The following is a 27,458-nucleotide window of genomic DNA, read 5'->3' as shown; positions in this document are numbered from 1 at the left end:
ATGTGATACCTGGCACATGCCTCCACCGTGACTTTGTACTCCTGATGATCCTGGTCGGAAGCTGGATCATCATCATCATTGCCCAGAGCTCGCTTCCTGCGTGACAGCTGCGACCGGTTATTATTCCTGAACGGTGGTCGGCCGAGGTGCTGATGCTGCTCACGATTTGGTTCCTTTAAGTTCACCGAGAGTTGGAAAGCTGGTTTGGCCACTGGGTCGGGCACATTGTAGCTCACATCGATCTGTAGTGAATGAAACTGGTTTAGAGGCAGCATGGAGCAGGAACCTCCCCCAACCTTCCCCCTCAGCTCCTCAGCCAAGGGTTGCCCTCCAGTTTGGGAATACCAAGAGATTCTCAGTGGCACCAGCATGTTATCCCTGTCCTGCCAATCCTCTCTCAATCCAGCCTTTCCCAAACCCAATCTCAGCTTCGCGTCCACACAAATAGTTCTTCCATTTCGTGGAACCATTTGAGTTTCTCAGGTTAGGTTTCAATTGACAGCAGTTGGAAATAGCATTTCCCCAACTCCATGACTACATTTCCTGAAGGTGCTGAATCTCACTGAGGTACGGGTCCCACACACACTGACTCTCACTGGGATATGGGTCCCACACACACTGACTCTCACTGGGCTACGGGTCCCACACACACTGACTATCACTAGGGTACGGGTCCCACACACACTGACTATCACTAGGGTACGGGTCCCACACACACTGACTCTCACTGGGCTACGGGTCCCACACACATTGAATCTCACTGGGGTACGGGTCCCACACACATTGAATCTCACTGGGATATGGGTCCCACACACACTGACTCTCACTGGGATATGGGTCCCACACACACTGACTCTCACTGGGCTACGGGTCCCACACACACTGACTATCACTAGGGTACGGGTCCCACACACACTGACTATCACTAGGGTACGGGTCCCACACACACTGACTCTCACTGGGCTACGGGTCCCACACACACTGACTATCACTAGGGTACGGGTCCCACACACATTGAATCTCACTGGGGTACGGGTCCCACACACATTGAATCTCACTGGGGTATGGGTCCCACACACACTGACTCTCACTGGGCTACGGGTCCCACACACACTGACTCTCACTGGGCTACGGGTTTCACACACACTGACTCTCACTGGGGTACGGGTTCCACACACACTGACTCTCACCGGGGTACGGGTCCCACACACACTGACTCTCACTGGGGTACGGGTTTCACACACACTGACCCTCACTGGGGTACGGGTTTCACACACACTGACCCTCACTGGGGTACGGGTTTCACACACACTGACTCTCACTGGGGTACAGGTCCCGCACACACTGACTCTCACTGGGGTACGGGTCCCACACACACTGACTCTCGCTGGGGTACGGGTTCCACACACACTGACTCTCACTGGGGTACGGGTTTCACACACACTGACCCTCACTGGGGTACGGGTTTCACACACACTGACCCTCACTGGGGTACGGGTCCCACACACACTGACTCTCACTGTGGTACGGGTTTCACACACACTGACTCTCACTGGGGTACAGACCCACACACACTGACTCTCACTGGGATACGGGTTTCACACACACTGACTCTCACTGGGATACGGGTCCCACACACACTGACTCTCACTGGGGTACGGGTTTCACACACACTGACTCTCACTGTGGTACGGGTCCCACACACACTGACTCTCACTGGGGTACGGGTCCCACACACACTGACTCTCACTGGGGTACAGACCCACACACACTGACTCTCACTGGGATACGGGTCCCACACACACTGACTCTCACTGGGGTACGGGTCCCACACACACTGACTCTCACTGGGGTACGGGTTTCACACACACTGACCCTCACTGGGGTACGGGTCCCACACACACTGACTCTCACTGGGGTACGGGTCCCACACACACTGACTCTCACTGGGGTATGGGTCCCACACACACTGACTCGCACTGGGGTACGGGTTCCACACACACTGACTCTCACTGGAGTACGGGTTCCACACACACTGACTCTCACTGGGGTGCGGGTCCCACACACACTGACTCTCACTGGGGTGCGGGTCCCACACACACTGACTCTCACTGGGGTACGGGTCCCACACACACTGACTCTCACTGGGGTACGGGTTCCACACACACTGACTCTCACTGGGGTACGGGTTCCACACACACTGACTCTCACTGGGGTACGGGTTCCACACACACTGACTCTCACTGGGGTACGGGTTCCACACACACTGACTCTCACTGGGGTACGGGTTCCACACACACTGACTCTCACTGGGGTACGGGTTCCACACACACTGACTCTCACTGGGGTACGGGTTCCACACACACTGACTCTCACTGGGGTACGGGTTCCACACACACTGACCCTCACTGGGGTACGGGTCCCACACACACTGACTCTCACTGGGGTACGGGTCCCACACACACTGACTCTCACTGGGGTATGGGTCCCACACACACTGACTCGCACTGGGGATGCACCCCAACTGTGCCAATCCTGTTTTATTTATGATGCACATACACAGTCTTTCCAGCAGGAGTCACAGGAGAGCGAGCTGGATCTCTGGCTGATTTCCTCCCTTCCTCCGATAGCAATCCGCACTTTCTGACATGGTCATAATCAGCATGGACTGGAGTTAGGACTCTGCCTTTCTCAGTCTTACATCAGGCAAGGTATCACTGTGGGAGGGGTGGGCTTGCCACTACAGTGGTGCAGTGGTTAGCACCGCAGCCTCACAGCTCCAGGGACCCGGGTTCGATTCTGGGCACTGCCTGTGCGGAGTTTGCAAGTTCTCCCTGTGACCGCGTGGGTTTCTGCCGGGTGCTCCGGTTTCCTCCCACTTGCAGGTGATAGGTAAATTAGCCATTGTAAATTGCCCCTCGTGTAGGTAGGTGGCAGGGAATATGGGATTACTGTAGGGTTAGTATAAATGGGCGGTTGTTGGTCAGCACAGACTCGGTGGGCCGAAGGGCCTGTTTCAGTGCTGTATCTCGAAATAAAATTTTAAAATAAAATAATTAGTGGTGTAGTATTCTGTGTTGTCTGAAATGGTGGTGGCAGCAGATTCAACAGTAACTTACAAAAGGGAAAGATAAATACCTGAAGGGAAAAAAATTACAGGGCTATGGGGAAAAAGCTGGGGGATTGGGACTAATTGGATAGATCAAAGAGCAGCCCAGGCAAGATGGGTGGACTGGCCTCTCTCCGCGGTTTGCAATCGATGTTTACCTTGGATGACAGAAAGGGACAGAATTTCAAACATGGCCCATTCACCATTGCAACCAGTGTCTGAAGTTAGTTTCTGTTACCTGCATGAGGCAGCAACCTTCTCCCTTAGCGCTGACAAACAGGCCAGTTGGGACGCTCGGGATCTAGAAAAGCGGGGAGCAGACACAGCAATATCAGATGATCTTCACCATGACGTTATTTCATCAACTGAGAGAGCACAATAAACACAGAGCCATAAAGGACTGTCTCCAGTGTCCATCCCTAGTCACTTACTGTACACTGTTTAGATGAAACGGTTTCCCCAGATTCCCTTCATAGCCTGAGTTTCTGAGTGTGTAAACTTCTCTTTCTCCCACCATCGCTTTCCTTCAGCAGTGAAACAGCCCATCTCTATACCAAACTCACTGCTTCACCTCTCAGCTACTCTATTTCCTAAGCACTTCCCCCAACAGTCTCCTCTGTATATGGTACCCTCTGAAAACTCACTGAGAATGTTTGCAGCCCTGTTCCTCAACCCCCAAAAAGGAACAGATCCCCATCACCCACTGTGCTTTTGGCCAGGGCTGTTCATTATTCTGTCATTTAACACCCTCTCTGCACAAACACTTTGTCCTTCACCACACCATTAACACACCCTTTGCCTTTGCTCCATGACTTTCTGGTCAGTTATTCTTTGTGACCCTCTGCTCTATCAACACCTTCCCTTGTGTTATCTTTTGCGCCCCCCCCCCTTATTTGCTTAAAACAGATTACATTTCTAACTTCTGCCAGTTCTGATGAAAGGTCACTGACCTGAAACATTAACTCTGCTTCTCTCTCCACAGATGCTGCCAGACCTGCTGAGTATTTCCAGCAGTTTTTGGTTTTATTACTCCCCTCATCCTCACCTGACTCCATGCACGTTTACACTAGACCTCTTCTCCAGAGAACTGATTTCATTCCCTCATGCTAACTTTTACTGCCTCCTAGTCTGGGGGGGGGGGAGGGGGGGGGGGGGGGTCAGGTCTATCTCTTGAGCTTTCCCTTGTTCAGCTGACACCAGCTCATTGCTGCTTCCCACTTCACAATGAGAAACTGATTCTTCAACCACTGCATTCTACCTTCCCCCATCAACTCCCTGCCAACTCCTCCTGGAGGCCACTCTCAGACTCTGCTTCTGCCCCCAAACCTTCTTTTCCCTCCCCATGTGGTCTCCACCCCATTTCCTCACAATCCCACACACACTTCGGCCCCCCCAACACACACAAACTCACACCCATACACACACCACTCTACACACACAGACACAGTTCACTGCATACAGGTATACCACTATTCCTAGCCAGAATGGAGATGATTGCTTTTATCCTTTGCCAATCATGTCTGGAGACTGCACTGTAAAGCCCGGCTCAGGTATAAAATTAAAACCCGAGCCAAGCCCTTTAATTTTTTTCAATGCCCGACCCGACCCCGACACGTGTAGTCGGGTTTGGTTGGTCAGCCAGGCTTTTCTGCAGAGTGCGGAGTCCGGACTGCACCTTTCCCGCCTTGACGTCCTGAACGTTCATTTGAAGATTACTTCCCAGAGCAAGGCAGCGCCGTCCACGTCCAGCTCGACCTGACCTGTGCCCGAATGCTGAACCCGGAAGAGAGACCCGACCCGAACCAAACCCAACACATGTCGTCAGGTCTGGTCGAGTAGCCACACTTTACTGCGCTGATTTAGGTGACAGGGATCGATTCATACATGCTATTTGTATTCTGTACTGTCCTGTACTCACTGCACTTTGCTGGAGAAATCATTCTCCATTTATTGGGAGAGGTTGCTGCAGTCGCAGAGACTGTTTAAATAGAGTCTGTAAATAGACTTTGTTTGCTTGCTGTTGGCTAAGTCCTGCCTTGTCTCTAACTCATTGGCTGACACTCCACACACAGTTACACTACTTTACACCCATTTACAGCACATCTCTCGCACAGATTTAGCCAGTCTACACACTCACACGCTTTACTCTTTCATGTGTAGAAGTGTGAAATCACAACAGGAGACTGACTGCTTCTCACCACCGCTGTCTGCAGAATCTTCTTGTTATCTCTGTTGAGCTCGAAAGATTCCTGGAAGTCCAGATTAGTTGATGCGAGTGAGATGGTGAGATTGACCCCCCCAACATAGGAGAGAATGGCATATTCCGAGAGTGCCTGCAGAGCTACACAGGTATCCTGGAGAGAATAAACAGAAACAGTTCCACTGACGTCTCGTCACTCACTCTGCTCACATATTTCACTAGCGCGATTGGCCTGCGAATTCAGTATTACTGTGGGTGTGTATGTGTGTATACAGTCATAACAGCACTCTGTAGAGTATCCAGTCAGTCCCGTTCCCCTGCTTGATCCCCATAGTCCTGCAAGTTTATTTCCCTCAAGTGCCCATCCGATTTCCTTTTGAAATCATTGATTGTCTCTGCTTCCAATACCCTTGTGGGCAGCGAGTTCCAGGTCATTAACACTTGCTGTGTAAAAATGTTCTTCCTCATATTCCCCCTGCATCTCCTGACTAAAACTTTAAATCTGTGTCCCCCAGTCCTCGTGTGGAGCAATGTGAAGTGATTCATTTTGGTAGGAAGAACATGGAGAGACAATATAAATAAAAGGGTATAATTCTAAAGTGGGTGCAGGAGCAGAGGGACCTGGGTGTATATGTGCATAAGTCATTGAAGGTGGCAGGACAGGTTGGGAGAGCGGTTAATAAAACATACAGTGCCCTGTTTATTAATAGGGTCATAGAGTACAAGAGCAAGGAGGTTATGTTGAACTTGTATAAGACATTAGTTCGGCCTCAGCTGGAGTTTTGTGTCCAGTTCTGGGCCCCGCACCATAGGAAAGATGTGAGGGCATCAGAGAGAACAGAAAAGATTCACAAGAAAGGTGCCAGGGATGAGGAATTTCAGTTATGAAGATAGATTGGAGAAGTTGGGACTGTATCCTTGGAGAAAAGAAGGCTGAGAGGTGATTTGATAGAGATATTCACAATCATGAGGGGTCTGGACAGAGTAGATAGAGAGAAACTGTTCCCACTGGTGAAAGGATTGAGAATGAGAGGGCACAGATTTAAAGTGATTGGCACTGTTCACACAGCAAGGGGTTAAGGTCTGGAATGCACTGCCTGAGAGTGCAGCGGAGGCAGGTTCAATCAAGGCTTTCAAAAAGGGAATTAGACTGTTATCTGAAAAGGGAGAATGTGGAGGATTAGAGAGAACAGGAGTGGGAGTGGCACAAGGTGAATTGCTCAGAGAGCTGGTGCAAACATGATGGGCCAAATGGCCTCTTTCTGCACTGTAACAATTTTGTGATTCTGTTAGCTAATGGGAACAGCTTTGTTTTGTCTACCCTATATAAACCTACCATAATCTTGTACACCTCTAACAAATCTCCCCTCAATCTCCTTTGTTCCAAGGAGAACAACACCAGCTTCTCCAACCTAACCTTGTAATTAAAATCCCTCATCCCTGGAACCATTCTGGGAAATCTCCTCTCTAGGACCCTCACATCCTTCCTAAAGTGTGGTGACCAGAACATATCGAACTATTTGCATGTTTTCCATTTATTGGTCATCAGCTTGTGTGTTTACCTGTGTGGATGAGAATCCTCCCAGTGAATTGCGTTGTTGGGAGAGCCATTTGACAACAGGAAGAGCGGATGCCACATCCCCAAGGCAGGTGTAGGTGAGGAGAGCGTAGGCGGTCATCTCCACCTCTGCCGACACAACTGTACAGAAGACACAGGTCACAAATACACAACACAATCATTTCACATTTCAGTCTTCATGGTTTTTGACTCTTGCGCATTAAGTGACTGTGCAGAGACATGCAAAGGAATAGCAAAACCACCACATGTGGATTCAGGGACAGTGTGGGGGAAGCTGCAATCAGTGCTATCTTAGCCTTTCAATTGGTCACATACAGCAGAGTCTCATTTACTTCTGACCACATTGAACAATATGTTTCCAACTCATAAGATCCCTCCTCTATAGTGTGAAACCCCAACCCTCCTAGTGTGAGCCTCCCTATAGTGTGCAATCCCTCTCCTATAGTGTAAACCCCTCTTCTATATTGTAACCTCCACCACATCCCTGATGGGCTTGGTTAGTGGTTCGATTCCCACTGGCTGTTTGTGATTTAGGATTATGAAAACATTTGGTGGGACAGTTGATACCCATAGTATCTGTTATAAAGCACTGATTACGGAATATCGCAACAGGATCGTTTACCTGACTGCGAGAGGCCATCATTGAAGCCCATAAATGTATCCTCGTCAGTGACTGTGGTACCCGTCAGACTCCAGTGTGTAAAACCATCTATAAAATCAGAAGGAAAGTTAATCAACTCACATCATTATTCGAAATAATTGGCAAGAGAAATAGAGGAGAATTGAGGAGAAATTTCTTCACACACAGGGTTGTTAAGATCTGGAATGTTCTACCTGAAAAGGTGGTAGAATCAGATTCAATATGAACTTTCAAAGGACAATTGGACATGGAATTGAAGAGAACTAATTTGCAGGGCTACGGAGAAAGATCAGGGGAGTGGGACTAATTGAAGCACTCTTTCAAGGAGTCAGCACAGGCAGAATGGGCCGAATGGCCTCCTTCTGTGTTGTAAAATTCTATGATTCTACGCTCATTCTCTTGTTTGACTGATCATTAATTCTAAAAACACAAGTAAATCACACTATCAGTCACAAGCCACGGGACTAAATAACTGTTCACTCAATACACACCATTCTGAAGACTCTTCTGGCTGCTCAGATTGTTAGAGCAGTCCAGGGCACAAAGACTCAGGTTCGATTCACAATGCTGAAATAGCTTATTCCAGGTGGGATAGAAGTACAAAACTGTAAAGAACTATTTATATACAGTGCTGCATCACATCATCAAAAACATCTGACACTGCTTCACAAACAAGTAACTTTTATGGTTATGGAGGTAAACATGGCAGTCAGTTTGTGCACAGCAGGATTCCATGAACAGTAAATGAGACCCAGTTAATCCTTTTTTGCTACTGCAGATTGAGGGAGGAATGTTGGTCAGGACATTGGGTGAACTCCCTGCTCTTCAAATAATTCCAGAAATCTACTGCAAACACTGCAATCCCAGCTTCTCCGGTCTCTCCATGTCACAGAAGTCTCTTATCCCTGGTATCACTCTAATAAATTTCTCTGCACTCTCTCCAAGACCTTGACATCCTTCCTAAAGTCTGGTGTCCAGAACTGAACACAGTATTCCATCTTCACACAGAGGACTGTTAAAATCTGGAATGTTCTTCCAGGGGCCTAGCTTGCTTTTGTACGCTATGCCTCTATTATTGAAGCCAATGATCCCATATGCTTTTTTTTTAAAAAATAGCAGTTCACCTTCAAAAATTTGTGTAGACACCCCCCAGGTCTCTCTGTTCCTGCACTCGCTTTAAAATTATAACCATTAGTTTATATTGCTTCTCCTCATTTTTCCCACTTCTCTGCATCAATTCACACTTCTCAAAGTTAAATTTCATCTGCCATGTATCTGCCCATTTCTCCAGTCTGTCTACCGCCTCCTGAAATCTGTCACTGTCTTCCTCATTGTTTATTACATTTTCCAGTGTTGCGTCACCTGAAAACATTGAAATGATTCCGTGTACCCCAAGTCCAGGTCATTAATACATGTCAATCATTTGGGGGATACAAATCTGGGAAATTCCCCTCTTTAGCCATCCCTTTAGCTTTCGAAACGAGTCCAGATCACTCTGGCCCTGAATTCCCTGCAGTACCTCCCTCATCGAATCGGTGTTCACGATACAAGCTGGCAGTCTGTTTCAGAGATCCACTGTGCTCTGGAAAAAGAACCAAGTCCTGACATCCAACCTAAATCTGGCCTTGCACAACTTAAACTTGTGCCCCCTGGTTTTCTCAAACCTATTTACCAGGAACAGACTTTTTAAAAAATTCATTCATGGAATGTGGGTGTCAGTTTGCCCGTCTCTAATTGCCCTTAAGGCAGCGATGGTGAGCTGCCTTCTTGAACCGCTGCAGTCCATGTGGGGTAGGTACACCCACAGTGCTGTTAGGAAAGGAGCTCCAAGATTTTGACCCAGCGACAGTGAAGGAACGGCAATATAGTTCCAAGTCAGGATGGTGTGTGACTTGGAGGGGAACTTGCAGGTGGTGGTGTTCCCATGCATTTGCTGCCCTTGTCCTTCTAGTTGGTAGAGGTCGCGGGTTTAGAAGGTGCTGTCTAAGGAGCCTTGGTGAGTTGCTGCAGTGCATCTTGTAGATGGTACACACTGCTGCCACTGTACGTCAGTGGTGGAGGGAGTGAATGTTTGTGGATGGGGTGCCAATCAAGCTGGTTGCTTTGTCCTGGATGGTGTCGAGCTTCTTGAGTGTTGTTGGAGCTGCACCCATCCAGGCAAGTGGAGAGTATTCCATCACACTCCAGACTTGTACTTTGTAGATGGTGGACAGGCTTTAGGGAGTCAGGAGGTGAGTTACTCGCCACAGGATTCCTAGCCTCTGACCTGCTCTTGTAGCCATGGTATTTATATAGCTATTCCAGTTCAGTTTCTGGTCAATGGTAGCCCCTAGGATGTCGATAGTGGGGGATTCAGTGATCGTAATGCCATTGAACGTCAAGGGGAGATGGTTAGATTATCTCTTGTTGGAGATGGTAATTGCCTGGCACTTGTGTGGTGCAAATGTTACTTGCCTCATCAGCCAAACCTGGATATTGTCCAGGTCTTGCTGCATTCCTACACTATCTGCTTCTGTATCTGAGGAGTTGCGAATGGTGCTGAACATTTTGCAATCAGAGAACATCCACACTATTGACCTTATGATTGAAAGAAGGTCATTGATGAAGCAGCTGTAGATGGTTGGGCCTAGGACTGTCAACTGGAACACAATTTATTTCCTTCATCATCTTAGAAACCTCAATCGGGTGACCCCCTAACTCAACGCTTCTCTAAAGTGTAGAGTCCCAACTCTTTCAGCTTATCTTGATAATTAAAGTGCTTTATACTGGGAGTTAGTCCAATGACTCTCCTCCGCACCCTTTACATTGCCTCAATATCACCCACCATGTCAGGAGACCAAAACTAGACACAATATTCCAACAGAGGCCTGACCAAGGTTTTGTATGAGGACACAATAGTGTGCCTTGTCTTACAATCAATTGTCCTATGAATGCATCCCAATACCCTATTCACTAATTATCACTTCACTGCATTGCTCATGAATCTTTAGTGTATTTTACTAAAATGCCCAGTTCTCTTTCTTTCTGCATCTTCTTTAATGCTTTTCCCCTGAATGGTGTATGAATGTTGAGCATTTGTCCTGCACACAAACATTGCACTTTTCCAAATTAAACATCATTTGCCAATCATAAACCCAATCCCAGAGCACATTGATTTTAATCTGAATCATCTACACCCCAAGGACTGCAGCGGTTCAAGAAGGCACCTCACCACTATCTTATCAAGGGCAATTAGGACTGGGCAATAAATGCTGACCTAGCCAGTGATGCCCACATACCACAAATGAATAAAAAAAATAGCAGTTGTGTACCATAATGCAATGTATATGTGTACCTTAAAGGTTGTATGCACAAGAGTATAGATGATGCAGATCATGTCTCTAACACCTACATCAAGAACATGAGTAAAAATAGTAAAGGGCAAGGTCCCAACACTGATCCCTGCAGCACACCACTAGCGACTGATCTTCAAACAGAGCCAAATGCAGCTACAATACTTTTTGCCCATGTCCTTCCAACCAGTTCTCAATCCAGCACAATATATTACCATTTGTACCGGAGGCCTCAATCCTATAGAGATGCCTGTTGTGCAGCGTCTTGTCAAAAGCTTTTGAATGTCTAAGCAGACAATCTCTGCTGGACTTCCCTCATCCATCATATTGGGGAATTCTTCAAAAAATATAATCAAATTTGTAAGACATGGCCCCTTTTCCTTGAAGCCATGTTGGGTGTCTCTATCCAAGCAATCATATATTGCATTCCCAATGATTCTCTCAAGCATAATATAAAAGCAAAACACTGCGGATGCTGGAAATCTGAAATAAAAACAGTGCTGGAAAAACTCAGGAGGTCTGGCAGCATCTGAGGAGAGAGAAGCAGAGTTAACTATCAGGTCATCAGAACCCTGTCAAGCATCTTTCCTATTAATGATGTAAAACTAACGGGCGTAGAGTAATCTGGGTTCATGTTATCTCCTTTTTTGAAGATGCAGTCAACATCAGCCTCCTTCCAGTCTCTGTGAATGGTCCCAGAGTGCAGTGAGCAATCCAGTGTAAACTCAACATTGGCAATCCAGTGCAAATGTGACACTGACAATTGGCAAGGGTTCATTGACCAAGTTTCAACACACCTTGCATGATGGCCATATTGTTGAGTTTCCTCAGTGCGATTGGGGCATGTTTGCTCCGGAGGAGGGTCAGTGCATAGGCAGAGAGTGCCGTAGTGTAAGGATCATCTGCTGAGTACGTGTTCATCTCCAGGAAATGTTTGGCTTTTCCAACCGCTGCTTTTTCTTCCTAACCAAGAAAAGTAGACAGAGAAGTGTCAACAACAAATATACAACCTTCCTGCTGGACAGGACATCACTCTCTCCGTGCCGTGTGGATCCACATCACCTTCTCCCCACTGTGCCAATTCAGGTCACCCCCTCCGTACAGTTGCATGCCGCTCCCACAGAAAAGATCCGGGTCACTCCATCCACAACTCATGGACTGGCGCTCTTCATTTTTGCACCAACCGAAACCGCAGCGCTCACTCGATCCCTCGGCCCGGGACTGCAGCGCGCTCGCTCACTCCCTCGGCCTGGGACCACAGCACGCTCGCTCACTCTCCTGGCCCGGGAATGCAGCGTGCTCGCTCGCTCCCTCGGCCCAGGACCGCAGTGCATTCGCTCGCTCCCTCTCTCGGCCCGGGAACATAATGCACTTACTCGCTCTCCTGGCCTGGGACCACAGCGCGCTCGCTCACTCTCCTGGCCCGGGAATGCAGCGTGCCATGCTCTCTCTCTTGGTCTGGGAACGCAGCGCGCTTGCTCTCTTGGCCCGGGAACGCAGCGCGCTTGCTCTCTTGGCCCGGGAACGCAGCGCGCTTGCTCTCTTGGCCCGGGAACGCAGCGCGCTTGCTCTCTTGGCCCGGGAACGCAGCGCACTTGCTCTCTTGGCCCGGGAACGCAGCGCACTTGCTTGCTCGCTCTCTCTCTCTCTTGGCCCGGGAACGCAGCGCGCTTGCTTGCTCGCTCTCTCTCTTGGCCCGGGAACGCAGCGTGGTTGCTTGCTCGCTCTCTCTCTTGGCCCGGGAACGCAGCGCGCTTGCTTGCTCGCTCTCTCTCTTGGCCCGGGATCGCAGCGCGCTTGCTTGCTCGCTCTCTTGGTCCGGGAACGCAACGCGCTTGCTTGCTCGCTCTCTCTCTCTCTTGGCCCGGGAACGCAGCGCGCTTGCTTGCTCGCTCTCTCTCTTGGCCCGGGAACGCAGCGCGCTTGCTTGCTCGCTCTCTCTTGGCCCGGGAACGCAGCGCGCTTGCTTGCTCGCTCTCTCAGTCTGGGAACGCAGCGCGCTTGCTCTCTTGGCCCGGGAACGCAGCGCGCTTGCTCGCTCTCTCTCTTGGCCCGGGAACGCAGCGCGCTTGCTCGCTCTCTCTCTTGGCCCGGGAACGCAGCGCGCTTGCTCGCTCTCTCTCTTGGCCCGGGAACGCAGCGCGCTTGCTCGCTCTCTCTCTCTTGGCCCGGGAACGCAGCGCGCTTGCTCACTCTCTCTCTCTCTTGGCCCGGGAACGCAGCGTGCTTGCTCGCTCTCTCTCTCTTGGCCCGGGAACGCAGCGCGCTTGCTTGCTCGCTCTCTCTCTTGGCCCGGGAACGCAGCACGCTTGCTTGCTCGCTCTCTCTCTTGGCCTGGGAACGCATCGCGCTCGCTTGCTCGCTCTCTCTCTTGGTCCGGGAACGCAGCGCGCTTGCTTGCTCGCTCTCTCTCTTGATCCGGGAACGCAGCGCGCTTGCTTGCTCGCTCTCTCTCTTGGCCCGGGAACGCAGCGCACTTGCTTGCTCGCTCTCTCTCTTGGTCCAGGAACGCAGCGCGCTTGCTTGCTCGCTCTCTTGGTCCGGGAACGCAGCGTGCTTGCTCGCTCGCTCTCTTGGTCCAGGAACGCAGCGCGCTTGCTTGCTCGCTCTCTCTCTTGGCCCGGGAACGCAGCGCACTTGCTTGCTCTCTCTCTTGGTCTGGGAACGCAGCGCGCTTGGTCTCTTGGCCCGGGAACGCAGCGCGCTTGGTCTCTTGGCCCGGGAACGCAGCGCGCTTGGTCTCTTGGCCCGGGAACGCAGCGCGCTTGGTCTCTTGGCCCGGGAACGCAGCGCGCTTGGTCTCTTGGCCCGGGAACGCAGCGCGCTTGGTCTCTTGGCCCGGGAACGCAGCGCGCTTGGTCTCTTGGCCCGGGAACGCAGCGCGCTTGGTCTCTTGGCCCGGGAACGCAGCGCGCTTGGTCTCTTGGCCCGGGAACGCAGCGCGCTTGCTCGCTCTCTCTCTTGGCCCGGGAACGCAGCGCGCTTGCTCGCTCTCTCTCTTGGCCCGGGAACGCAGCGCGCTTGTTCGCTCTCTCTCTTGGCCCGGGAACGCAGCGCGCTTGCTCGCTCTCTCTCTCTCTTGGCCCGGGAACGCAGCGCGCTTGCTCGCTCTCTCTCTTGGCCCGGGAACGCAGCGCGCTTGCTCGCTCTCTCTCTTGGCCCGGGAACGCAGCGTGCCCTCTCTCTCGGCATGGGACCTCAGCATGATCTCTCTCTTGGCCTGGGTCCACAGTGCAATCGATTGCTATCGGCTACCTCCAGTGCCTGAAAGGTGTGGGTGAAGCAGCAACATAACCAATAACAAAGATCTAGGCATTCAGCCAAATGACGAAAACCCAAAGTATATTTGGGTTCATTTTCCTTTTTTGATTTGAAGAGCACGCATGATCTGACTGTTTGAGCAGGTGAAGCTCTCTCCCCTCCTCTGATCACCCTGTGTCCCTAATCTCCTGCTGTAGCTTGATTGTGAGATGCTTGAGTTAAGGGCCATAGAGTCTTCCTGTTTCCTGACCCCCGCCATAGCTGGGATGGAGTGTGGGAGAGCAGGAAGTGCCCGAAGTGAAAGGAATTCAAGGAATCTGAACATTCCCCCTGTCTCCTTGTTAAAAACCCCAGGGAATCCCCTTCGGCTGCTCGTTAACCCGCTCCTGCCCTATTGCCAACTCACAGCTCATCACAAACCTGCTCTAGTTACAACCAGTTAACTCTTTCACCCAACTCTTTCCAATTAGAATTCACCTATCAGGTCCCATTCACTCTTTCATTTCTCTGATCCCAGACACAACTGAATAATCGCAAAGTTCAAATGGTTAGAGGCAGGTGTTCAAACATATGGAGCATTGGTGACAGCGAGCACGTGGGGCCTGTGAGCTTTACTCTATATCTAACCCCGTTTTTTTTTTTGATTTTTAATAGTTTTATTGTATGTACAGAAGTTGTTGCAAAATGAGTAAAATCTAAACCCTTGCCATAAGCTTCAGCTTCTTCTGGGAAATCTTTTTCTTCTGAACAACTTCCTCCTCTGGCTTTGGAACTATCTGCTCCTTCTCAGTGTGCTGTACCTGCCCTGGGAATGTTTGATGGGGACAGTGTAGAGGGAGCTTTACTCTGTATCTAACCCCAGTGCTGTACCTGCCCTGGGAATGTTTGATGGGGACAGTGTAGAGGGAGCTTTACTCTGTATCTAACCCCAGTGCTGTACCTGTCCTGGGAGTGTTTGATGGGGACAGTGTAGAGGGAGCTTTACTCTGTATCTAACCCCAGTGCTGTACCTGCCCTGGGAATGTTTGATGGGGACAGTGTAGAGGGAGCTTTACTCTGTATCTAACCCCAGTGCTGTACCTGTCCTGGGAGTGTTTGATGGGGACAGTGTAGAGGGAGCTTTACTCTGTATCTAATCCCAGTGCTGTACCTGCCTTGGGAGTGTTTGATGGGGACAGTGTAGAGGGAGCTTTACTCATTCATGTATACCCTCTCACCCCACAAGCCGTAATTCACATGTCCCTGTGGTTCTCCCCCACATCATGAAATAGGTTGAGATGGAAGAACTGCTTAACTTTGACCCAAGAGCATTGCAGGTCTCTGTCTGAGCTCAATACAGGCTGTTGGATTTGAACCCTGTGAGTTTCATGTACAAAGTCTGTAACAGCCCAGTTACCAAGATAATGGGTCAGGTTACAAGGCACCAGGACAAACACACTGGGATGGATACACACCTAGTGATCTGGAAGGTGAAGGCCAGTAATTTGATGGGATTTCCAGCATTGTATAGTGTGACTGCAAAACAAAAAAAATCATTTCGCTGTACTACTAGTGTCTCTCTTAGTTAATGGAAAGAGAAGCTGTGCCTTCAGAGTTGGGAGCATATCGGGGGAGAATGGGTTCGGGCAACTTAAAGAGACCTCATCATTACCTCTTGATAAGACCATTGATAACCAATCTCACTGAGGTTAATGCAACCTCCCCCCATTCTCTCTGCTCCTCCCCTGATGGTGCCAACTGATCCCTGGGGTGTGAACCCATAGGAGTTATCACTTCCCCCACCTCCACCCCCCCCCCCCAATGACTCCCGTACCTCATCCGATCAGACATTCCTAAAAGTGTGAGCCAGAATTGTGCAGATCAGAGGAAAGATGAGTGAATCATACCGTACCTCGGAGGTGATTCCAGTCTCTAGGAGAGCAGCAACAACATAGGCGGTCAGTGAGATCCTGCCATGGATTCCACCCTGAAACAATCAGAGCAAGAAATTCACAGCTCAACCTGTGCTGGATACCAGACCAAAATCATCAGGCACCGAGGTCAGCAACACAAACAGAGAATCTCACACAGCAGGATCCCACAAGCAGCCAAAAGGCTTTGGTGATATTGGGTAAGGGACGAATGTTGGTCAGGACACCAGGAGAACACCCCTGCTCTCTGGTTACTGCTGTGGGATCTTTAATATCCACTTGTTGGAACATACTGCTGGCCAATAGGAATCACGAACCAGCCACACATGGGATTATGGAGGCACTGTTTTAGTCACATGCAGTACTTTTAGTGGAAAACACCTTACACACTCAGAACACAGGGAAGTGTACTTCAAATGTATATATTTACTTCACTTCTACCTTAATTCAGTATCCAATGAATGAAAACACTCACAATCATCAAAAAGCACTCTCAAACTATGCTTTTTGCCTGATCATTTTACCAACACATGCAATTGTCATCCGAAGATGTATAGAGATCGCATGCCCAATGGAGTCTAATTCTCTCGCCCTCCTCAACCTTCCCCATCCTCCACTTGTGGTCTCCTGGACAGCTCCTGCTGAGATACTCATTACCTGGATGTCCTTGTTCAGAATGCGCCCAACCGCAGGGAATGAACCGTCTTCTTTCTGGTGCTGAATAATCCAGTCCTTAGCGGTGATCAGCTCCTTCGGGTCGATGAAAATAAAGCCACGGGACTGCGCAAAGGATTTTAGTACAAATGCTGTCAGCCTAGGAGAAAAAACACAGATACGGAAGGGAGAGCAATATTAGTAACAGTGTCTGCTCATCTATATCTCCAAACACAGATACTCTGGTGGAGTTAAACATTATTGAATTATAATTGTGCGTGTGTCTATAAGGTTGTGCACGTGTGTGTGTGTGTGTGTGTGTGTGTGTGTCTGCAGGTGTGTGGGTGTGTGTGTAAAAGGGGGGGGGGGGTGGGGGGGTGTTTCTGTAGGGGTGTGTCCACAGGGGTGTGGGTGTATCTGGTACTCACTTTCTTGATTTACACACAAAGTGAGGCAACTGCCTCCAGGGCGAGGAGAAACTGGGAACAAAAATCACAACAATGGACATGTAACACTGAGCATCACTGGGTGCAGTACCGTGCAGTAATGATGTGGTCTCTATTGAACTGTAAACATTTGCTTTATCCATCTCCAGCAGTGATTCGCTCTGCTCTCTCACAGGGAACTGAAACACAGCAGACATTGCACCAGGGCTACGGTCACTGAGCCAACAGCTTAAATGGTCACTCATATAAGAGGGCAGTTACTGTAGAGCACTAGTGGCATAAACATCCCCTCCCCCAGCTCCCACCTGATGACTCCTCCTTCACCCCTCTCCTGTACGTGCTGCCTCTCTGGCATTCAGTTCCACAAGCAATGATCGCCCACCAGCACTTCACCCCAGTTCCCATACTTCCAGTGTGAGCCGAGACTTTGATCACTGGTAGCTATTGCACTATGGAGTGCAGCACAGCTGAGGTGAATCCTGCCTGCAGGCGAGATGCATATATGCAACTGTTAGTGGTCAGCAGTTGGAGGATGATGAATGGCAGTCAGTGGTCAGCTGTTGCCGGCCAGCAGTCAGTGTATTGGTGATCAGACTCACTCATTAGTCCTGGTCCATCGTGCTACCCTCTGAGGTGAACCAGCTCAGCAGGGGCTGGGCTCAAACATTCAGCCTTCCAGGTCTGTATCACACCACAGTTACAGTCTATCGATTCCCACCTGAGTCACACAGAAACCTTCTCCCTACAGCTCTGTGTCTGCACCGCTCTGAGTCAATCGCCAGAGGCCCTGATTCACCCTGGTTTGGGAATGATGTTCGGATCAGTAACTCACCCTGAAAAGGGCATAGTGGGGAGGGGTTGGTGAGAGGGGGTGATGGGGAGAAGCAGCCTGGGGGCAGTGACCTCAGCACACTGCAAGAGGTTGTTACCAGTTGTCAGTTTGACGAGAGCCAATCAGATTGGAACTGGCAAACAGGAAGAACCTTAGATTCCATCTGACATTAAATTCTGAAAATCAGCTGTGTGTTTTGTTTTTAAATTGATGTTGAAATACAGAGTGCCTAAAAAGACTTATTGACAAAAACAGAACATTCACAGAAGAATTGGAATATCCTGTTAAATGTTAAAATTGCAAAATTAGGTTTGTGCTTTACAATATCCAGAGATCCCAAGACCTATTAAGGAAACTGTTGCAAATGACTCCTGGGCCATCCCAGCTCACAGCAGAGTTGGCTAGAGAGACACCAGCTTTTCAACTACTGAATCATGCTTTTATTAAACCCCCCATCCTCCGCCCACACCCCCCCCCCCCCCACCACTGCCACAATGGGAGGGAGCAGTGGTTTAATAAACAGCCCACGGTGGATTTTTCAAGTGTTAAGTAATGGCCTGTCACAATCTTTCACAGTGAGGGGCTAAATCACAGCAGGCAACATGCAAGGGGGAGCTGCCTTTTTCAAGTGATTTACTGCAGTATTTTACACTGAGATGGCCCCAAGGGCAGAAAGGGTCAGTGTCTCTGGGATTTGGAGCAGAGAGGCTATTCGCTATCGCTGTTTACATCTGTTTTTGTATGCTGATGTTTTATGATGTAACGATGCAGATGATTCCATTTCAAGGACTATTCCAGATTACTAAATATTTATGCAGTTGAACAGGCTCCAGGGATGAAGAAGTCACTGTCTTTCATTTTTTCCTACAAACAAATACAGTTAGCTGTAAATTCCGGGTATGTCACTATTTGTTTGGCCCACGTTAACACAAACATTGGAACAGAAGGTGGCCATTCAGCCCCTGTTCCATCTACATTGATCATGATTGGTCTGCACCTTAACTCCATCTACATGGTTCCATACCCTTTCCCCAACAAAGGTTGTCCCGATGTCATGTGGAGTCTTCCCGCAATATGTCTTCCGAGTTCACTGAATGGACTTGTTCACTCAATTAAATGTAAAACTGGGGCCATCGAGGGCTGTGTTGGCATGTTCCCACCTCTGGGCCGTTTCTGTTCTGGCAAGGGGTGGGTAGCCTATTAGGCTAATTAAATGGCCCATTAAGACCATTCAGCAGAAACCACTTCATCCCATTAGGAACCCCCTCCCCGCTCCTGCCACAGCTGCAGCCACTGGCCATACAGTGGAGGAGTTGCCCCTTCACGATGATAGCCTAGCAGCTGTGGCCTTTTCAAATTGAAATTTTCTTACCTTCTCCAGAGGGCGCCCCCTCTCTCTCTCTCTCTAACCTGTATCGGCAGCTTCCACCTCGGATGGTGTGGCTGCCAATGTGTCATTGCTGGAGGGCCTCCTACTGGACCATTTACTTGGACGCCAAGTGTCGCTCCCTGGCCACTAATTGGCCATCCCTAAAAAGACATCCAACGTGACGTGGGGTCAGGACCCAGAAATTCTCCCTTTGACAGGGTCTCGACTCCAAAACAAAAATCCAGTCCGTTGTATCCACTGAACATGCTACATGTACTGGACCCACTGCATCAATGGATACCATCCATCCAATGACAGCCTTACATAAGGGACCATTCTACACGTGTGAGCTGAGGCAGTAAGTGTTGAACTGTGGTGGGCATCATAATTGAACCTGGACCATCCACACCTTATCGCACACTTGCAATCAATGGATCAGATGCAGGAACCCAGACCGATTATTCTTTCCCCAAGGCAAGGCTGATGAGGACAAATGCAGGGTCCCAACTAAGTTAAGCTAACTGAGCAAAGAATCGGGAACAAAATAGGGACAGTTGTAATGTATACAGGTCAGTCCCACACTGAACGGGCTCTCTGGAGCTCAGTCCTGCACTGCCACGTTGTATCAGAATCATGATATTTAAGGGCCAGAGGTAAAACAAACGTCAAATCACATGGGCTGGTGACATCATTAAACCAGTGTCAATCTGCTACCAGCTTTCACCTGTAATCCGCTGAAATATTTCATCACGAGTCACTTTTGCAAAGAATCTGGCTTTGCTCATGTTTTAGTTTTTTGGTTCTGAATGAAATACTGACTGGGCTGTGAGCCACAAATTCACAAATTGTTAACTTTTTCTTTGCAGTTGCTTCAGGCTGATCCAAAAACTAAACCTCTTGGCAAAAACAGCCCCGTGTTTATCAGGGTTAAACTGAGTTGCCTCTTTTATCTGATGAATGTTTCACTGCTGGGCAGTGTGCAGAGAGGAGATCTAGGCTGGCATATTGGCAATGAGCCCATGGTTCTGTTTGGCGATTGTATCTCAGAACCTGTTTCAATCATTTTGCTGTTTTATTTCTGCCCTCAGCAAGATGCAGAGTTTGGGCAATGGCCAATGACATCATCCAAACTAGAGACTTTTCAGCATCTCACCAACCATAGCCCACCCGATTATACAAGTCAGAATATTACCCTTGAGATACAGACCATGTAACACAGGCCCAGTTTCCTGGCAAGCTGAAACCAGTCTCTGATTTAATGTTACGGAAGTTAACAGATCAAACTGAGTAGTATAGACAGGATTACATTTTTTTTAACCTGTATTACTAAGGCCACATGATGTCAATTAAAGCAGGATCCTTGAATGGCTCTCTCATCTCTAGTGCCAGCCTCTCCCTGTTGATCACAACCCTTCTTGTCTCTCTCTCCCTTTTAGTGGTCTCTCTGTTCAGTTCTCCTCTGAACTCTCTTCTACTGTTCCTCTAAAGCTCCAAAACCCCTCTCCTTCATATTCTCCCTCCTCGCCCATCGAACCCAGACTCCCTCGGTTACCGTCCCACACACTCTGCCCCCTTCCCTGTCCCACACACTCTGCCCCCTTCCCCGTCCCACACACTCCGCCCCCTCTCCTCATCGCTATGGTCCATGAGCCTTCCCCCACTCTATCTCACCCAGCAACATTCACCAGTTTGCATTTATATAGCGCCTTTAACATAGTGATAAATCCCAAGGTGCTTTATACAAGAGTGAAATCAAACAAAATTTGACATTGAGCCACATAAGGAGATATTAGGGCAGATGACCAGAAGTATGGTCAAAGAGGGAGGTGTTAATGAACACCTTAAAAGAGGAGAGAAGTGGAGAGGCAGAGATGTTTAGGGACGGACTTCAGAGTTTAGTCCTTTTTAATCCTTCTATTTCTTTCTCCATGTGTTTATCCAGTTTCCCCTTAAATGTATCTCTGCTATTCATCTTAACCACTCCCTATTACAGTGAGTTCCACATTCTCACCAGACGTTTCTCCTAAATTCCCTATTGGATTTATTAGTAACTATCTTCTATATGGCCTCTAGTTTTAGACTCCTCTACAATTCGAAACATCTTCTCAATGTCCACCCTATCAGAATCGTTCATAATCTGAGAGACTTCTATGAAGTCATCCCTCAGTTTTCTCTTTTCTAGAGTGAAGAGTTCCAGAATTCCAGTCTGTTCAGCCTTTCCTGATAGTTCTAACTTTACAGTTCTAGTATCATCCTGGTAAATCATTGTTGCATTTTCTGCAGTGCTTCAAAATCCTTTTTTAAAATATGCAGACCAGAACTGTGTACAGTATTCCAAGTGTGGTCTAACAATGGTTCTATACAAGTTTAGCATAACTTCTCTGCTTTCAAATTTTATCCTCTAGAAATGAATACCAGTGATTGGTTTTCTCCTTTAGTGATTTGAGTAGATGTGCCCCTAGATCCCTCTGCCCCATTTAGACTATTTCCCAAGGAATATATGGCCTTCTTATTCCTCCTACCAAATTGCAACACCTCACACTTCTCTATATTGAAATTTATTTGGCAACCTGTGGAACTCCTCATTCTGCTCAGTTCTCCCTCCTTCCTTGAATGCAACGTTAACAAAGTGAGGAGGAAAGCTTGTAGGACAGATCATTTGGAGATTTGTAAGTAAGAGGACAGAGGTCAAAAGATTAATATCATGGTGAAGAGAGACGCAAGAGGCTTGACTTGGTGACATGTGACCCTGGCATTGGTCACAAAACATCGCCTTGCTCACTTTTCCAATCCTCTCCCCCGCGAGGGAGGGAAAGGGCAGCTCTCCCCCGTGAGGGAGGGAAAGGGCAGCTCTCCCCCGCGAGGGAGGGAAAGGGGAGGTCTCTCCGTGAGGGAGGGAAAGGGGAGGTCTCCCCCCGCGAGTGAGGGAAAGGGGAGCTCTCTCCACTAATGAGGGAAAGGGGAGCTCTCTCCACTAATGAGGGAAAGGGGAGCTCTCTCCACTTGTGTTATCCCACCCTTCCTATTCATAGAGATTGAATAAACTCACGCACCACATACTTCCTGAAGAATCCCTCTCACCGAATGCACTATACGATCCGTCATCTCGCTTGTACGTCAGCTGACGTTGATATCCTGCAGGGGAGAAAATTCAGAGAAGAATCTGTCCAGGATTTTATTTTTACTCTCCCCCAATTCTCACTTGCAACTAAAAAAAAAGGAATAGTTCCGAGGATCAGGGGTTTCAGTTTTATGGGAAGACTGGGAGAAGCCGGTATTATTCTCCTTTGGGCAGAAAAATTAAAGGAGAGATTTATAGGAGGCGTTGAAAATTATGAAGCCGTTTAATGGGAGTAAATAAAGAGAAACTGTTTGCAGTGGCAGGAAGGTCAGTAACCAGAGGACACAGATTTAATATGATTGGCAAAAGAAGCAGAGAGGCAGATGAGAAGAAATTGTTTTTACACAGTGAGTTGTTGTGATCTGGAATGCGCTGCCTGAAAGGGCGGTGGAAGGAGATTCAATCGTAACTTTCAAAAGGGAATCGGATAAATATTTGAAAAGGAAAAAATTGCAGGGCTTTGGGGAAAGAGCAGGGGTTAATGGGACTGTTTCAAAGAGCCAGCACAGGCACAATGGGCTGAATGGCCTCCTTCCGTCTGTAAGATTATTTATCATTGTAAACAGCCACACGGAAAGGAAATTGGATTAAGAAATGTGGAGCTGCAATGAGTGAGTGACCGGAGTAAAATTACCAGAGAGCAAGACCAGTTTCACTGAGTCAAACATTCACAGTTTTTAGAGTGACTTTTCACATGGTAGAGATAGGTTCAATTCTAGCAAGAGGATGAAGATCTCTCCTCTATCTTGTGTCCAATACTTGCAGCAATGGCTTCAACACTGTCCTACCAACCACCAGAGCAGAGTTTGAAAATTAGTCCAAATCCACAGCAGTTTGAGAATTTTAATTCATAGAGTCATAGAGTTATACAGCACAGAAACAGACCCTTCAGCCCATCGTGTCTGTGCCGGCCATCAAGCACCTAACTATACCAATCCCATTTTCCACCACTTGACCCATAGCCTTGTATGCTGCGGCTTCAAGTGCTCATCTAAATACTTCTTAAATGTCGTGAGGGTTCCTGCCTCTACCACCTCTTCAGGCAGTGTGTTCCAGATTCCAACCACACTCCGAGTGAATTTTTTTTCCTCACATCCCCTCGAAACCTCCTGCCCCTTACCTTAAATCTATGCCTCCTGGGTATTGACCTCTCTGCTAAGGGAAAAAGTTTCTTCCTATCTACCCTATCAATGCCCCTCATAATTTTGTATACCTCAATCAGGTTCCCCCTCAGCCTTCTCTGCTCAAAGGGAAACAACCCTAGCCTATCCAGTCTCTCTTCATAGCTGAAATGCTCCAGCCCAGGCAACATCCTGGTGAATCTCCTCTGCACCCTCTCCAGTGCAATCACATCATTCCTACAGTGTGGTGACCAGAACTGTACACAGTACTCCAGCTGTGGCTTAACTAGCGTTTTATACAGCTCTATCATAACCTCCCTGCTCTTATATTCTATGCCTCGGCTAATAAAGGCAAATATCCCATATGCCTTCCGAACCACCTTATCTACCTGTGCTACTGCCTTCAGTGATCTATGGACAAGTACACCAAGATCCCTCTGACCCTCTGTACTTCCTAGGGTCCTACCATCCATTGTATGTTCCCTTACCTTGTTAGTCTTCCCTAAATGCATCACCTCACACTTCTCAGGATTAAATTCCATTTGCCACTGCTCCGCCCATCTTACCAGCCCATCTATATCGTCCTGTAATCTAATGCTTTCCTCCTCACTATTTACACCACCAATTTTCGTGTCATCTGCAAACTTACTTATCATACCTCCTATAGTCACATCTAAATCATTAATGTACACTACAAGCAGCAAGGGTCCCAGCACCGATCCCTGTGGTACAACATTGGTCACAGGCTTCCAATCGCAGAAACAACCCTCGACCATCACCCTCTGCCTCCTGCCACTAAGCCAATTTTGGATCCAATTTGTCAAAATGCCCTGGATCCCATGGGCTCTAACCTTCTTAACCAATCTCTCATGCAGGACCTTATCGAAAGCCTTACTGAAGTCCAGGTAGACTACATCAACTGCTTTACCCTCATCTACACATCGCCTCGAAAAATTCAAATCAAGTTAGTTAGACACAATCTCCCCCTGACAAAGCCATGCTGACTATCCCTGATTAATCCCTGCCTCTCCAAGTGGAAATTAATCCTGTCCCTCAGAATTTTTTCCAATAGTTTCCCAACCACTGATGTTAGACTCACCGGCCTGTAATTACCTGGTTTATCCCTGCTACCCTTCTTGAATAATGGTACCATATTCACTATCCTCCAATCCTTTGGTACCTCTCCTGTGGCCAGAGAGGATTTGAAATTTTGTGTCAGAGCCCCTGCTATCACCTCCCTTGCCTCACATAACAGCCTGGGGATTTATCCACTTTTAAGCCCACTAAAACAGCTAATACTTCCTCCCTTTCAATGCTAATATGTTCAAGGAAATCACAATCCCCCTCCCTGATCTCTACACTGACATCGCCCTTCTCCACAGTGAACACAGATGAAAAGTAATTCAGTTTTTAAAAAGTTGGAACTAAAAAGCAGGTCTCAGTAAAAGTGACCATGAAGCTGTCAGGTTGTTGAAAAAACCCAATTGGTTCACTGATGTCCTTTAGGGAAGAAAACCTGTCGTCCTTACCCAGTCTGGGCCTATATGTGACTCCAGTCCCAAACCAACATGGTTGACTCTTAATTGTCCTCTGAAGTGGCCGAGCAAGACACATACTTGTATCAAACCTGCCACAGAGGATGACTGCAGCAGCTATCAAGGGTAAATATGTTTGGATATTTGCTATCAGTAACGACTGCAACAAAAGATTGAATGATTAAACAATTACACTTGGGCAGAAAGGGCTCTTGGAGGGAATAGCTTTGGTTCTATCTTAATCTGTTCTCCAACAATCTCCTAATGAACTAGGGAGTGAAACTAGAACCTCGCTATCGTTCAGCATGCACAGACCATGCATTGAGGCAGGGCTCTTCCTCCCCACCCCACCTCTGCAGGCCAGGGAGATGTGCCCCACCCCACTGGGGGTCCTGGTATGAAGTTTTCCTAGAATGTGCCACCCCAGTGACTCACCTTGAAGCAGGTAGTCTGTGGCCTCGCTCTCCAGCTCAGTGAATAGTTGCTTCGTCTTCTGCAGGTATTTCAGCACAAAGACATTCGGTGCAAAATGGATCATGTTTTGCTCCCCGCAACCAAATGGGAGGCGCAGGAGGTTGTCCAGATTATTGAGAGTGGGGCCCATCACATCCCCTAAATAATGGAGAATGAGGCATTAGAATCACCTTTGTGAAAGAGGTCACCAGACACACAGAGAGAGAATTAGAATTAGAACATTACAGCGCAGTACAGGCCCTTCGGCCCTCGATGTTGCGCCGACCTGTGAAACCATCTGACCTACACTATTCCATTTTCATCCATATGTCTATCCAATGACCACTTAAATGCCCTTAAAGTTGGCGAGTCTACTACTGTTGCAGGCAGGGCGTTCCACGCCCCTACTACTCTCTGTGTAAAGAAACTACCTCTGACATCTGTCCTATATCTATCACCCCTCAACTTAAAGCTATGTCCCCTCGTGTTTGCCATCACCATCCGAGGAAAAAGACTCTCACTATCCACCCTATCTAACCCTCTGATTACCCTCTGAGAGAGAGCGAGACAGCGAGAGAGAGAGCGAGACAGCGAGAGAGAGAGCGAGACAGCGAGAGAGAGAGCGAGACAGCGAGAGAGAGAGCGAGACAGCGAGAGAGAGAGCGAGACAGCGAGGGAGAGAGCGAGACAGCGAGGGAGAGAGAGAGACAGCGAGGGAGAGAGAGAGACAGCGAGGGAGAGAGAGAGACAGCGAGGGAGAGAGAGAGACAGCGAGGGAGAGAGAGAGACAGCGAGGGAGAGAGAGAGACAGCGAGGGAGAGAGAGAGACAGCGAGGGAGAGAGAGAGACAGCGAGAGAGAGAGAGAGACAGCGAGAGAGAGAGAGAGACAGCGAGAGAGAGAGAGAGACAGCGAGAGAGAGAGAGAGACAGCGAGAGAGAGAGAGAGACAGCGAGAGAGAGAGAGACAGCGAGAGAGAGAGAGACAGCGAGAGAGAGAGAGACAGCGAGAGAGAGAGAGACAGCGACAGAGAGAGAGACAGCGACAGAGAGAGAGACAGAGACAGAGACAGCGACAGAGAGAGAGACAGAGACAGAGACAGAGACAGAGACAGAGACAGAGACAGAGACAGAGAGACAGAGACAGAGAGAGAGACAGCGACAGAGACAGAGACAGAGAGAGAGACAGAGAGACAGAGAGAGAGACAGAGACAGAGACAGAGACAGAGAGAGAGACAGAGACAGCGAGGGAGAGAGAGAGACAGCGAGGGAGAGAGAGAGACAGCGAGGGAGAGAGAGAGACAGCGAGGGAGAGAGAGAGACAGCGAGGGAGAGAGAGAGACAGCGAGGGAGAGAGAGAGACAGCGAGGGAGAGAGAGAGACAGCGAGGGAGAGAGAGAGACAGCGAGAGAGAGAGAGAGACAGCGAGAGAGAGAGAGAGACAGCGAGAGAGAGAGAGAGACAGCGAGAGAGAGAGAGAGACAGCGAGAGAGAGAGAGAGACAGCGAGAGAGAGAGAGAGACAGCGAGAGAGAGAGAGAGACAGCGAGAGAGAGAGAGAGACAGCGAGAGAGAGAGACAGCGAGAGAGAGAGAGACAGCGACAGAGAGAGAGACAGCGACAGAGAGAGAGACAGCGACAGAGAGAGAGACAGCGACAGAGAGAGAGACAGAGACAGAGACAGAGACAGAGACAGAGACAGAGAGAGAGACAGAGACAGAGAGAGAGACAGAGACAGAGAGAGAGACAGCGACAGAGACAGAGACAGAGAGAGAGACAGAGAGACAGAGAGACAGAGACAGAGACAGAGACAGAGACAGAGAGACAGAGACAGAGACAGAGACAGAGACAGAGAGAGAGAGAGAGAGAGAGAGAGAGAGAGAGAGAGAGACAGAGAGA

The 27,458-nt window shown here is 48.8% G+C and overlaps 1 protein-coding gene across 1 annotated transcript in view; it reads right to left on the bottom strand.

Annotated features, from left to right (window-relative positions):
- cpamd8 (C3 and PZP like alpha-2-macroglobulin domain containing 8) overlaps window positions 1-27,458 on the bottom strand; it is a 102,833-nt gene that overhangs the window by 10,917 nt on the left and 64,458 nt on the right. Inside the window, exons 27-36 of the mRNA XM_068015767.1 lie at window positions 25,545-25,721; window positions 22,386-22,467; window positions 16,689-16,845; window positions 16,013-16,087; window positions 11,658-11,823; window positions 7,511-7,597; window positions 6,872-7,008; window positions 5,308-5,463; window positions 3,348-3,410; window positions 10-242 (exon numbers count right to left, since the gene is read on the bottom strand). Coding sequence (XP_067871868.1) covers window positions 10-242; window positions 3,348-3,410; window positions 5,308-5,463; window positions 6,872-7,008; window positions 7,511-7,597; window positions 11,658-11,823; window positions 16,013-16,087; window positions 16,689-16,845; window positions 22,386-22,467; window positions 25,545-25,721 — 1,333 coding nt within the window. The remainder of the gene's footprint in view (window positions 1-9; window positions 243-3,347; window positions 3,411-5,307; window positions 5,464-6,871; window positions 7,009-7,510; window positions 7,598-11,657; window positions 11,824-16,012; window positions 16,088-16,688; window positions 16,846-22,385; window positions 22,468-25,544; window positions 25,722-27,458) is intronic.

This window comes from Heterodontus francisci, chromosome 36, assembly GCF_036365525.1.
Source record: "Heterodontus francisci isolate sHetFra1 chromosome 36, sHetFra1.hap1, whole genome shotgun sequence".
Classification (NCBI taxonomy): domain Eukaryota; kingdom Metazoa; phylum Chordata; class Chondrichthyes; order Heterodontiformes; family Heterodontidae; genus Heterodontus; species Heterodontus francisci.
Note: the sequence above shows the minus strand (reverse complement) of the source record. Positions and strands in the feature narration are given on the sequence as shown.